The 13,789-nt window shown below is 46.7% G+C and overlaps 1 protein-coding gene across 1 annotated transcript in view; it reads right to left on the reverse strand.

Annotated features, from left to right (window-relative positions):
• HUNK (hormonally up-regulated Neu-associated kinase) overlaps nt 1-13,789 on the reverse strand; it is a 124,800-nt gene that overhangs the window by 47,308 nt on the left and 63,703 nt on the right. The window contains exons 3-4 of the mRNA XM_023189426.1: nt 11,921-11,976; nt 5,328-5,463 (exon numbers count right to left, since the gene is read on the reverse strand). Of these exons, the coding sequence (XP_023045194.1) occupies nt 5,328-5,463; nt 11,921-11,976 (192 nt within the window). The remainder of the gene's footprint in view (nt 1-5,327; nt 5,464-11,920; nt 11,977-13,789) is intronic.

Genomic DNA, 13,789 nt, shown 5'->3' on the forward strand with positions numbered 1-13,789 from the left:
AAACTTTATAACTGAATAATCTCAGAAGCTAAGGGAAACCTCTCTTAAAAGTCAAAAGCCCTAAGGTTCCCCGAAGGAGTCACAGCTTTCCTCTTCCTACCACCTCCTACTAGCCTTCATTTTGAGAGGGTCTCAACAGAGAGAAAACACTAACACCACGCTTCCATATTTGACCCCTGCCAGTAGCTGATGATATCTGGTAGTACTTACAAAACACTGAGTCTGAGGCCTAGAACAAATTCTCTCACTCTCCCTCCTGGACACCCAGTTCTATTTGGAGACAGGAGAGTTATTTGGAGACATGGTGCCTCTTGGCCAAGTTGTCTACCCAAAGGTACAGCACTGGAGACAGGGATTTTTTTTTTTCCACTAAGTGAAAACAGATTCAATGAGCTAAGAAGGTGGACTGAGTGTGTTGTACGTGACTCTCCAGGAGGCACCAGACCCTCACTCAAGTACTTCACCCATCCATCCCAGCAGCCCCCATGACAGCAAAGGACAGCTTTGGCCCAAAAACGTTGTGTTCTCAATCTTCTCAGGATAGAACTCTCCATTTCTGTTTTCCTTACCAGTAGGGATTCACTGAAGGTTGCACGTGGGAATTGTTATATTCTGAAGATAAAGTTAATTTTGAATTCTTTTCAATTAAAAAGTACATCTGCATTAAAGTTGTTTTAAATTAGCATATATGTCACTCAGAGGAAAAGTCAATTCACAGTAATAAAAGTTCAATGCACCAGAAAGAATATTTTTGGTTTTTGTGTCTGAAACCTCAAAGTTCATTGGAGACACACACATCAATATATTATATACATATATAAGATCTGGGGTAAAGGAAAGAAGTGAATTACTTTACAGCTATTTTTTATGGTCTTGAAAATAATGACCATTGAAAATAATGGAAAACCCCCAAGAAAGTGCACAATTTCCATTTCCATTGTTAATTATGGCTTCACTGGAGGAGGGTCCTGGGGGCCCTATTAGTATGGAAGTGCTTTCTTTCCCAAGGTTTCTTTCAATGACAGGCTGATTTTCTCCCTAAATCAATCTCAGAAGTTGTGGATAAAGTCCCTGCCATCCAGCAGGTCCACAGCCTCCAGGGAGGGGAGTTTGCTTTTATGGAAGTGAACTCTTCATTCTGTTTTTGTTTCAGAGCCATAAAGAGAGAAGCCATTTTATAGTAACAGTGTCTAACCCAGTGAGAAAATTGGTTCCATTTTCACTCTCATTTTAAACAGCCTTCTACATTAAATTCACTTTGAGTTTTCCATCTCCACTTCTGCCAGCAAAGTCATAGGGCACCAAACGGAACCCTAACCCGAATCTCAGACACAACACTTCAAAGCAGTAGAAAATTCTCTCTTAAAAGGTATTGAAGTTTTATGTTTTTGCCAAAATTAAGAGGAAGAGAAATGAGATGTGTCACACCTACCAGCCTTTTGCATACGCTGTTCCCTCTGCCTGGAACGTTTCCCTGCCCGTTCTCCACCTGGCCAACTCCACTCATCTTTCAGGAACAGATCAAACTTGCCTACAGATGCCTTCCTGACTTAACCCAGCTGTGCAGCCATGTGTACTAGGGCTGCCATAACAAAAAAATCTGTTTTATTTCTCACCAGTTTACTTCCTACCTTTCCTGGCCTTCTTCCCTGACACCTTCCTCTTCCCATGGCTGGTTCCTTCTCATCTTTGGGATCTGGCTTTGAAGTCTTCTCCTCAAGAGGCTACTCCATGTTCTTCCCTGAATCCCTCTCACTTCCTCCACAGATGTTACCACACTCAGTTTACAGCGTTTTAAAACACCGGCTGTTTGTCCCTCTAGCATGCAAACCCCACCAGGGGAAGTACAACATAATAGAAGCAGCAGAGGGTGGTGACTCAGAGGCCCAGAGGCAAACCACGTAGGTCAAATCCTGGCTCTGTCATACGCTGGTGTATCATGTGGGCAAGTGGCTGAGGCTCTTCGTGCCTCAGTTTCCACACCTTTAAATTGGGAGTAACACAGCACTACCTTGAAGGGTTGTTAGGCAGATAGGATGAGTCAATACATGCTGATCATTACAAAGAGTCTGGCACCTCCCCTCTCTCTTGCTTCCTCTCCCACCATGTGATCTCTGCACACACTGGTCCCCTTCCACTATGAGTGGAAGCGGCCTGAGGCCTCACCAGAAGCAGATGCTGCCACCACGCTTCTTGTATAGCCTGCAGAACCGTGAGCCAAATACAGCTCTTTTCCTTATGAATGACCCAGCCGCAGGTATTCCTTTGCAGCAACAGAAGACAGACTAAGACAGGGGACCTCTTGGTCTTTCAGGCTCCCATAGCCTTTTGTGTGTGCATGCGTGTGTGTGTGTGTGTGCGCGCGCGCGCACGCACACAAATTCTTCCTCTCATAGCTTCCCATTTAGCATGAATGAGTTCTCTAGCTGTTAAGAAAGTGGTTATAGACCCACATATTCATATTCATCCACTCAATACATATTTATCGAGGGAAGACTGTGCCAGACACCTCTGAGAGTTCTTAAGGGTTGGAAGAAATCCATAATGGCTTTCCTCCCATATACAACTCTGATCCACTGGTATTAGCTGCCGGGAGGGGCTGTGTTGAGGGGGATTCAGAGGCCTTCTCAGAAGGGAAGTCTATGACTAGCAATGCCCTAGAAGAGAAGGCATCCTCTGCTGCCCCTTGCTCCACTCCACTAGCTCTACATGACCCCAGCCCACCTGGGCCGGTTATCAGCACACCACACACCCCCCACATGCAGCCTGCACACCAGACCACACCTGCGAAGTAACTGGGAGCCCAGGCTTCAGCAACGTGCGGCTCCACTACATTCGGGCTCAGGTGTGCCTCTAGGCAGCGCTCACCACTCTCTTCTATCTGTGCAAACTGGGGGCAAGAGATGTGCCTCACAGGACTGTCCTGAGGATCGGGGTGACTAACCAGGGCACCCAGCCTGCTCAGGAGCAGAAGCTGACTCCTGACCTGTTTCACCTCCTCGCTGACAAGCAGGTCCTCTTAGCCAGGGTTCCAGAAGAGTCGGCCCCTTCTGGGAAAGTTCCAGGAATTCCCTCTGTCTCCGCATCTTGTTCTGGTCTCTGTTTCTTCTCAATCTCCAACCGGGACATCCTGAGCTCCTCTCGCTTCTCGAGCCTGGAGCTGACCCATGTTCCGTTTGCTTTCTCGGCCAGCTTCAGCCCTGACCTGCCAGCTTCTGTTTCCCTGGATGAAACACCTGCTCCTTCCTCCTCTGTCCCTCTTTCCCTTTTCTCTTCCTTCCTCCCTCCCTTCCTCCTTTCTCCTTCCTCTCTCCTCCTTCCCACCTTCTTTTTTTCCTCCCTCCCTCCCTCCAGGTTCCACCAGGTGCTGAGGATATTCTGGGAGCAAGCCAAGCGGTCCCTGCCCCTCCGCTACAGCCCAGAGGGTTCCAGCAGGTGGACAAAGACCTCGCGGTGAGGCCCAGGAACACAGAGAGCCGGGGCCTGGAGCGGACACGGGAGGGCCTCAAAGCCAGCTGGCTGGAGACACAGAGGGCTGCCCGGAGGAACCGGCACCCAACAACTCAAGAGGGAAAAGAAGAGGGTTCCAGGCCGAAGGAATGGTGCACGTAAGGGTTGGAATGCAGCAAGCGCAGGCTGTGTTCAGGGAACAGGAAACAATGCCGGGTTAGCCAGAGAATGGGTGGAGAGAGAATGGGAGGGCGCGTGCCTTCAATGAGGCCACAGGGCAAGCAAGGGCCCCCGCACGCACACCACGTTGGAGAGCTGGGGCTGTATCTTGACACCCTGAAAGGACACTGCCTGGTTCAAATTCCACTCCACCACTTAGCAGCTCTATGACCTTGGGCGATTTTATTTATTTCTCTTATGATGGGCTTCTTCTTCCATAAAAGAGGGTAATAGAGAGTAACGACTGCACTGGGTCATTGTGAAACTAAGTGACACGGTGTCTGGCACACATCAAGCACTAAGCAAGCATTAGCTTCTCTGCCAACCTGGACAAGGGGGTTACAGTGAATATGAAGAGAGGCAGGGGAATTCCAGAAATACTCCGGATCAACACACCCTTCATGCAAACGAGCCTTTCTTCTCTGCATCTTAATCAGAACCTCACTCTGTCTAGAGCCCATTTCCCTATGGCAAAGGATTGAATCCTACTCCTAGAATCCAAGACTCTGAACTGACCCTGGACCGTCACTGACAGGGGATGGTGGAGGGGGTGACTCACTGGGACCATGGGGGACCCAGGCTCTACCTTTGGTGCAACTGAACATTCACCTTCAAATACTCATTGTGCTTACCCCGGTGGCTCTTCCTCTACCAGACCCTGGGAACAAAACAGTGAACCAGACCAACCAATTCCCTCCCCTCGTGCAGAGTCCTTGCTGGCTGGGGAGACAGGAGAGGAATGGATTTAAAACAGGAAAAGGATAGGCTTTGAGAGGTGCTGAGGAGGAAATCAAAAGGGTGAGGAGAGAGTCTGGGGGACTCTCTCGGCAGTGGCGCCATTGGCTTGAGACAGGGATGTGGAACGCGCAGGCAATCCAAAGAGCTGGGAAAGGGCATCCCAGGCATCACAAGTGCATGGCCGGGCATGTGGCTCACGCCTGTAATCCCAGCACTTTGGGAGGCCGAGGCAGGTGGATCACCTGAGGTCAGGAGTTGGAGACCAGCCTGGCCAACATGGTGAAACTTCGTCTCCGCTAAAAATACAAAAATTAGCTGGGCATGGTGGCGTATGCCTGTAATCTCAGCTACTTGGGAGGCTGAGGGAGGGGAATCACTTGAACCTGGGAAGGGGAGGTTGCAGTGAGCTGAGATCACATGACTGCACTCTAGCCTGGGCGACAGAGCAAGACTTTGTCTCAAAAAAAACAAGCCCAAAGGTGGGAGAGACAAAAGGGAGGCCGATGTGTCTGAAGAACTGCGAGCAGGGCAGGGGGCAGGAGAGATGGGCGAGCAAGTCCCACAAGGAGCACGGGCCGGGCAGCAGGATGGAGCTTCACACAGAGGGTGATGGGAAACCAAGGGCCAGAGGAAGGGGCATAAATGAGTCATAAAGCCAGAATGTGAGCTCTGTGAGGGCAGGACGTGGTTTTCTTCCCTCCTCAGCACCGCAGTGAATTTTGGTAAAGGCCATTCTGACAGTTTGTGCAGAACAAAACAGAAGGAACAGAGGTGGAAAGCCAGGCCCCAAAGAATCCCTGACAACGTACTCCTGGGCCTGTCACCTGTGCCTGCCATCCAACACTCAAGCATGATTTCCTAAGAAACGCACGGTGGAGACAGCAGGAGGAACATCGACTTTCAGAAGCCTGATAACTCACATGGACCAGACATCGATTTTGGGGCCGTATTTCTTCCTGGCGAGCAGTTCAGGTGCGGCATAGGCAGGGCTGCCACACTGTGTGCTGAACGGATCCGAGTAACCCAGGATCCCTGCGCAGTTGCTCAAACCAAAGTCTGCAAAGAGAGGTGAACAAAACAAGCTCCGAATTAGAAAACTGCGGAAATGAAGAGGGAGAAAAAAAAGGAAAAATAAAAAGGGCAGCAGGAAAGGAAACATTCTCTCAGGCTAACACATCATTTAGCATCCTAAAGAAAATCATAGCAGCTGCAAACCATAACGTCTGGATATGAGACTCAAGACAAAAGAATGTCAGTGGCGGTTCCCTGGCTTAGCTGAGAGCATTTTACATTTTACATCAGGCCTCGCTGTTAAAGCCAGTTAGAGCAAACAGTATGCTGAACTAAAACCTATTTCCATCCAATCTTGTAAATGAGTCATCCAGGAAAAAAAGAGAGAATTCGCTTTCTAGGATGAAGGCAGGAAGAAAGACCAGGCAGAGGGGATTGGAGTTAGCTTCCAAGCCGCCAAGTGGGGAAAAGATGAAGGAAGACTGATTCTCTCTGGCTGCCTGTGTCATCCTCAGTGACATGCAATCCAGCCACTTACAGTTGACTTTTTCAGCTGAATGTTTTCATTTCATGAGTCTTTTAAAAATTTCCCCAAAGATATGCAGCACATATTCCCCCCTTGAAGAGGGGGAAAATACACCCAGCAGTTTAGACAACCCTGAGTGTTGGCTGGAAAAGTAGCACCAGAAAGATGGCAATGTTGGCCGGGCGCGGTGGCTCAAGCCTGTAATCCCAGCACTTTGGGAGGCCGAGACGGGCGGCTCACGAGGTCAGGAGATCGAGACCATCCTGGCTAACACGGTGAAACCCCGTCTCTACTAAAACTACAAAAAAAATTAGCCGGGTGCGGTGGCGGGCGCCTATAGTCCCAGCTACTCGGGAGGCTGAGGCAGGAGAATGGTGTAAACCCGGGAGGTGGAGCTTGCAGTGAGCTGAGATCCGGCCACTGCACTCCAGCCTGGGAGGCAGAGCGAGACTCTGTCTCAAAAAAAAAAAAAAAAAAAAAGAAAGATGGCAATGCAAACTAGACTAAGCGACCTCATGGCACTGCTTTGTTCCTCGATAATTAACATGCCCAGGAAAAGGGGGGAGAAAGCCCAGTGCATCGAGTGACTTTGGGTCTATTATGCCTTCTGCGCCATGTTTACCTTTTGATCTTAAAGACACTGAAACTGACAGGTAATTAGAGAGTTGTTACTCTTATTCCCTCATCTGAATCTTTCCTTAATCTTTGTTGATCTCAGAATTAAGATCACAGCTCATCCTTTGAACTTCAATGTAAATATTATGGTCCATCCCCCCCAAACAGAAGACTCAGGTTGCAGGGCTCAGGCAGAGACAGGCTTCCAGCCTTGAACAACACTCTCGCACTTTCTCAATCGGCAGTATTTATGTCTAGTTTCACGAATGTATTTTCACCTCACTCAAACGTGTCTCCACCTGCAAGGCACATGACCATTAGGAACGTTGTAGGAAATCTCAGGGGAGGAGAAATACAGTCCAGTCTGTGCAGTTAATCGCACACCATGGATCAAGATGTCACAGCCAAAATGTGTTTCAAAAGTCACTGCGTTAAGCTTTTCTAAAGAGGATCCCATCTAAGCAGAGCTCAGAAAACTCTTGAAGGCTCTAAATATCACCCAAACTCTTCAGCCCAAACTACAAGAGGGAATGGCAAACAAACCAACCAGGCATGCTGCATGTTCAAACACTGAACTCTTCTTTTGTTTTTTGATGATTCCATTTTTCTCTCTTAACCTCCCTCCCCTTCACCTCCTTGATTCCCTTGCTCTTCCCTCCCCAACCCTCCCCCTACACCTTTCCCATCCACCCAGCCAGCACCCATAGGCCCCAAAAACCCTGTCCAAGGTAAGTCCTTCAAGAGTCATGGGTGTGGGAGACTAGGAGGAGAGATCAGTTAAAAACAACCTGAGAAACCCTGTTCTCAGACCCCACCCCTCAGGATCACTGAAGCAGGAAGGAAAGGGGGTGAATATTTTTATAAGAAGAAAAATCTGCCAGGGGCAGTGGCCCATGCCTGTAATCCCAGCACTTTGGGAGGCCAAGGTGGGCAGATCACCTGAGGCCATAGTTCGAAACAAGCCTGGGCAACATGGCGAAACCCCGTCTCTACTAAAAATACAAAATTAGCCAGGTGTGGAGGCGCACACCTGTTGTCCCAGCTACACGGGAGGCTGAGGCAGGAGAATTGCTTGAACCCGGGAGGCAAAAGTTGCAGTGAGCCGACACTGCGCCACTGCGCTCCAGCCTGGGAGACAGAGCGAGACTCCATCTCAAAAAAAAAAGTTGGGGGGAGAAGAAAAATAATACTGTGCTTTAAATTGGAGGGTTGTTTGGCTGCTTTCAGTTTGAAAATGAACCTAAAAGAATGTTAATGAATACACAAACATGTGAGGAGCACCCACTGTAAGAGACAGCACCATCAAATAAAGACAATAACAGTGGAGGAGGCCCAATTTCATCAGAGTCCTAGAAATTGTTGGGTTTTTTTTTTTCTTTTTTTTTTTTTTTGAGGCGGAGTCTCGCTCTGTCGCCCGGACTGGAGTGCAGTGGCCGGATCTCAGCTCACTGCAAGCTCCACCTCCTGGGTTTACGCCATTCTCCTGCCTCAGCCTCCCGAGTAGCTGGGACTACAGGCGCCCGCCACCTCGCCCGGCTAGTTTTTGTATTTTTATTAGAGACGGGGTTTCACCGTGTTAGCCAGGATGGTCTCGATCTCCTGACCTCGTGATCCGCCCATCTCGGCCTCCCAACGTGCTGGGATTACAGGCTTGAGCCACCGCGCCCGGCCAGAAATTGTTATCTCTAAACTTCTGAGATCAAAGCAAAAGACTCCGTTCCTAATCTCAACAGCGTTCCCTTCACAGCAAAGGGCTGCCTTGTTTTGTTCACCTCCTCACCTCTCCAAGATCTGGGGTCCAGAAAGAAGGACTTGTTCTCAAAAGAGGGCAGAGGGAGAGATAAGAGGTCAGATCACCCTCCACCATCCCAGGCAAGTTTGGGAACAGTCTGGCGTAACTTACCTTGAGCACAGTTTCAAGAAGATAACTTAGCAGGGCATTTGGGAGGTGGAAGAGATAGAATCTGCATGTTAAGCAACTTATGTTGATCTAGCCGAAAGGGTTTGATTTAAAATATATTTGTACAGAAACAAGCAGTTTGCTTCATATTCATAATTGTAATTATTAAAACTGTACACATCCGCCTATAATTGGAATTGTGGAACTTGAGAGAAGGCCACCTCCCAGCAATGTCACATGGGTCTGTCTCAATTAGGTTTGGTAAATATATCAGCCAAACAACCACTCAATTTTCTGAGAGCTACAGGATGAATCTCACAAAACGCCCAAGTGAACCTGCTTTGGAATACTGAAGTGCAGAATTCAGTTCTAAGTTGCCCCTCTTCCAAGATTTAACTTACCAAACATCAGACTGCTTTTTTTAAAAGGGAAAAAAAACCTTCTGATTAAATCAAATCTTACTCCTGGTAATTCTAGTTAATTTGAAACATGGCTTAAGTAGATTTATTTAAACCGAATTCTTTCAAAGAAAGAGAAACTATTAAGAGGCAATCATAATAGCTATAATCACCTTTGAAAAAAAACAAGTAGGTAATGCCTTTGAAGAAAAGAAGGTTCAAAGAGCTTTCAAGTTACAAAAAAGACAGGAGTTGGAAGACCTTTGATCCAAATTGCCCAACCCAGGGGCAAGAAACCTCACAGACAGTGGGCCTTCATCTCTCCCTCCATGCCTTCCGGAAATGTGGAAATGCGGAAATGCGGTTCTTAACAAAATGCAGTTCCCACCAGCCCTCGGGGATAGTCTAAGGTCTCTTGGGGCAGCTGAGAGGTAGGGTTCCTCAGTTTCTACTGCTCAGGAGAGAACTGGCAACTAAATGGGCACCGTTAACAAAGGGAAATCCAATGGTCACTGCCTCCTTTCTAGCAGGTGCGGACATTCTGCTTTCTGAAGGGGCCGATTTTGTTCCAAAGACCTAAAATGTCTTTGTAGTGCCCATCCAGACATTGCCAGCAGAGAGGCGATGACTCTGGGATTTGAATAAAATGGTTCCTGGCACCCAAAGAGTGACCAGAACATGCAGCAAGAGGGGAAGGGGCGGGCTCTCATTTAGGCATATGATTTCCTCACTTGACTCAGACAGGTCTCCTCTAAGAGGTTCTGTTATTCAACCAACCTGTGAGCCCCTTATAAAAGGATCCACCGATTGCAGCAGTGAAATGACTAGTTTTTCTAGAATCCCCTGAGCAAACAACGTCCACCCAATAAAAAGGTCTGTGCATTTCACCATCGCTTATTTCACAAGACAGTTCTGTCAATGGTCACCTAGGGCTACCACGTAACGAGAAAGCAGAGACACCAAGCACAAAGGAGACAGAGGGGCAAAAGGGAAGGGAAGAAACAGGATGGGCAATGCCCACCTGAGATGTGGAAACTCCGTCTGCACCTTACACGACTCACCAGCCTCAGTCTTTTTGAGACGGAGTCTCGCTCTGTCACATAGGCTGGAGTGCAGTGTCATGATGTTGGCTCATTGCAACCTCTGCCTCCCAGATTCAACCGATTCTCCTGCCTCAGCCTCCTGAATAGCTGGGATTACAGGCGTGCACCACCACGCCTGGCTAATTTTTGCATTTTTAGTAGAGATGGGGGTTTCACATGTTAGTCAGACTGGTCTTGAACTCCTGACCTCGTGATCCGCCTGCCTCGGCCTCCCAAAGTGGGATTACAGGTGTGAGCCACTGCGCCTGGCCTATTCTAACTTGTATTGTCATATAAATACTGCTGTTACAAAGTCTGTTCTCTTACAGTCTCTGGTGCTGTCAGGACAACTTTATCACTGTCACCTCCACATTTCCCAAAGAACAGTTACAGGGAACCTAAAACAAAAGCTCCATTCCTTACCCCACACCAGGCAGCGCCTTTGTTTAACCCTCCAGATCTTGGAAATGAGGACCAGAGAGACTTCCTGCAAGCACTTCAACACGAGTGCCTTGTTTTCCAGCTTCTGCACTTGGCCCTCAAGCAAATAAAATGCAACAGTAAAACAACGTAACAAAAAGAAAATCAGCCAGGCGCAGTGAGTCACGCCTGTAATCCCTGCACTTTGGGAGGCCAAGGTGGGCAGATCACCTGAAGTCAGGAGTTTGAGACCAGCCTAGCCAACATGGTGAAACCCCATCTCTACTAAAAATACAAAAATCAGCCAGGTGTGGTGGTGAGCGCCTATAATCCCAGCTACTCGGGAGGCTGAGACAGGAGAATCCCTTGAACCCGGGAGGCAGAGGCTGCAGTGAGCCGAGATTGCACCACTGCACTCCAGCCTGGGCAACAGAGAGAGACTCCATCTCAGAAAAAAAAAAAGAAAGAAAGAAAAGAAAAAGAAAAAGAAAATCATTTGAATTATCTAAGAATCTTCTAAGAACAGATTCTCCTAAATGCTTTTGGAGAAAAATTGGTTTCCTCTTCACGGGTAACTTTCTAATAATAAGTGTACCCATCAACACCTATCAGTGGGGTTTAATTATCCAGAGTCTGTGCAGCCTCTTGCCCAGTACTGAATTGGGAGCTGACTGTAATCCCAAAATATCGAATAAGTCATCTTAATGATGTGTTTTGGAGAATCTTGTAATGACTTTCAGCATTTGTCAAACAAAAGTTCCTTCTCGGGCATAAAAGTTAAATTCACAAAGTCCTATTGAGCCTCTTCTTTTCCCTTCCTATAAAGTCTTTTCAAGCCATTGAGGTGAAAGAAATTACTTGCACTTCAGGTGAGAGAAAAAGAAAAGAGAGAGAGGAATAAAAGATGGTGCCATCTAGTATCTGGATATAAAAATGGTGCCCTGAATTCTGCCCAGAGCGACCACAGAGGGAGACAATAACAACAATAGAACCACCTGAATTCGTCTAGAAAATGAGTCGTGCAGTACATTTGCTATGGACCCTGAATTATGAACCAATTATGATGCTCCATCTTGTAGCTTCCTTCTGATTGGTTCAGATTTCTAACTACCCCTTTGTGGGGACTTCTTTGCACAGCTCCCATTGTACCAACGAGCCTGAATAAAGATTATATTAAAAAGAGAAGGTCAACTGCATTCCCTCTTGTTTTAGGCATCCCTGCATTCACTGAGAAGTGGAATGAGATTTGATGAAGCTATGGGAAGCATTTCTGAGCCAAACTATCTTTCACTATTTTTAAGAAGTTTTCCGCTTAATCCAAATAAAAATAAATTCTACAAAAGGTCAGATTCATCTGAATTTATGGAGAAGCTATAGTTTGAATAAGACAAGGAAACACATGATCCATTTTCAAAACCATTATTAAATTTTGGAGGTAAAAGAAGATAATCTAGAATATTGTCTGGGTATTAGAGATAGACCATGGATATTTTTCAAAGTTGAGAACTGACAACACAACACTTAAAAGATAATTTTGCTTTTAAAAAAAAAAAAGTCATACCAATCAGCTTGATATTATTGTCTTCATCTAGTAGCAAATTCTCTATCTTCAAGTCTCTGAAATAAACAAAACCACACAACATTTCAGATAAGCATTCAAAATAATGGAATTACATTTTGCTTCTGACGGGCAAAGAACTGTTTTTAGAGTCACTTCTAACCAACCCATAAAGCTTTCTGCCAAAACTCAATCAACAAGTAAATATTTTAAAGACATGATATATTAATAATTAATTGCTGTCGACTATAAAAGCTGAAGAATTTCAGAGATGACAGAGAGCAAAGAGGACAGAAGGGATCATGAAAAGCTTCTGGAAAAAGCAAGACCTAAACTGGAACCTGGTAGTTAAGCAGAACCAGGGTGTGGGGAGAGAGGAACACATTACTCAAGATGGCGCAGCCTGAGTGGCCAGGGAAATATTTCATACGAATGTGGCCCTGGGTTGGTGACGCTGGGAGCAACATCAGACTTGGGGAAGCAATTAAAAAAAAAAAAAAAACATGTGAAAGCCAACTTAATTGATGAGTCCAATGACCTCCATGTTTGGAGCCCAAGGGTCATGACAAACTGGCAGGTGATGATGAGTTAATCTATTTAGCAGGTAGATATTATCATGGGCACAATAATGGACTCCAAAGATGTTGGTGTCCTAATTCCTGGTCTCATGCCCGAGAATATGTCAACTTTACAGAGCTAAAGGGAACTAAGTTCCCTATGGAATGAAGATTGCTAATCAGATACTGGGTGATGCCATGCACTGACACTGAGATGACGGGAGGAGGTGGAAGGGAGAAATGAGCCCAGGGTCATGTTGAGTGTGAGGTGTCTATGGTGTCTGCACCTGCGACTGTAAGCTCCCAGAAGGCAGGAAACGTGTCTGCCCTGCTTCCCATTGTACCCCAATACCTTTGCACATTCCAGGTGCTCAGTAAATACCAATGAGTCCAGATTACCAATGAGATCATTTGAGATTTCAGAAGCAGAAGTATTTATGTGGGCAAAAGGATATATTTGGACATCAAAACCATCTAGGTCAATTATTATCAGCTCTGGCATCTTAAATTGTAGCCTGCCAACTCAGACACACCTTGAATGTTAACTTTGTAAAAATACTCTTACACACACACACACACACACAAACACACGTTCTCTTCCATTGTTTTTAAACATACCATTCTTGGTCCGGTTTTTATTTTCTCACTTTTGAATAGAGAGATAGGCAAGAGAAACGTTTCTTTTTTCTCTTATCTCTACTGTAGGGAATTGAATGGCGTAATCATGTTAAAACAAAAACAGCAACTGATACACTACGTCAATGTCCAAAACAAAAAGGAGCGGTAGCTAGGACTGGCTGTGGCAAACAGGACAGCAGTGCCCCACTTAACGGGGACAGCTGCTCACGGCTTGGTCCCAGCACTGCCAGCTCACCTCATTCTCCAAAAGAAGCCAGAGGTCTGGATTTGATCTCAATTTTTTTTTTTTTTTTTTTTGAGACGGAGTCTTGCTCTGTCGACCAGGCTGGAGTGCAGTGGCTGGATCTCAGCTCACTGCAAGCTCCGCCTCCCGGGTTCACGCCATTCTCCTGCCTCAGCCTCCCAAGTAGCTTGGGACTACAGGCGCCCGCCACCTCGCCCGGCTAGTTTTTTTTTTTTGTATTTTTTAGTAGAGACGGGGTTGGCAACAAACTCATATTTAAAACAACCATAAACCCCACCCTTGCAGGCAAGATATGGCCTGCAGGCTACCGGTTTTCCACCTCAATACGGGTGGATGCTGAAGTCTTGAAAGGATGTGAGACTGTCAAGGTGAGGGCAGAGAACTGGTGCGGGGGAAAGACCAACAGGCTGGTGGCGAACGCTGGCATTCGCT

Source organism: Piliocolobus tephrosceles, chromosome 19 (genome assembly GCF_002776525.5).
Source record: "Piliocolobus tephrosceles isolate RC106 chromosome 19, ASM277652v3, whole genome shotgun sequence".
Taxonomy (NCBI): Eukaryota; Metazoa; Chordata; class Mammalia; order Primates; family Cercopithecidae; genus Piliocolobus; species Piliocolobus tephrosceles.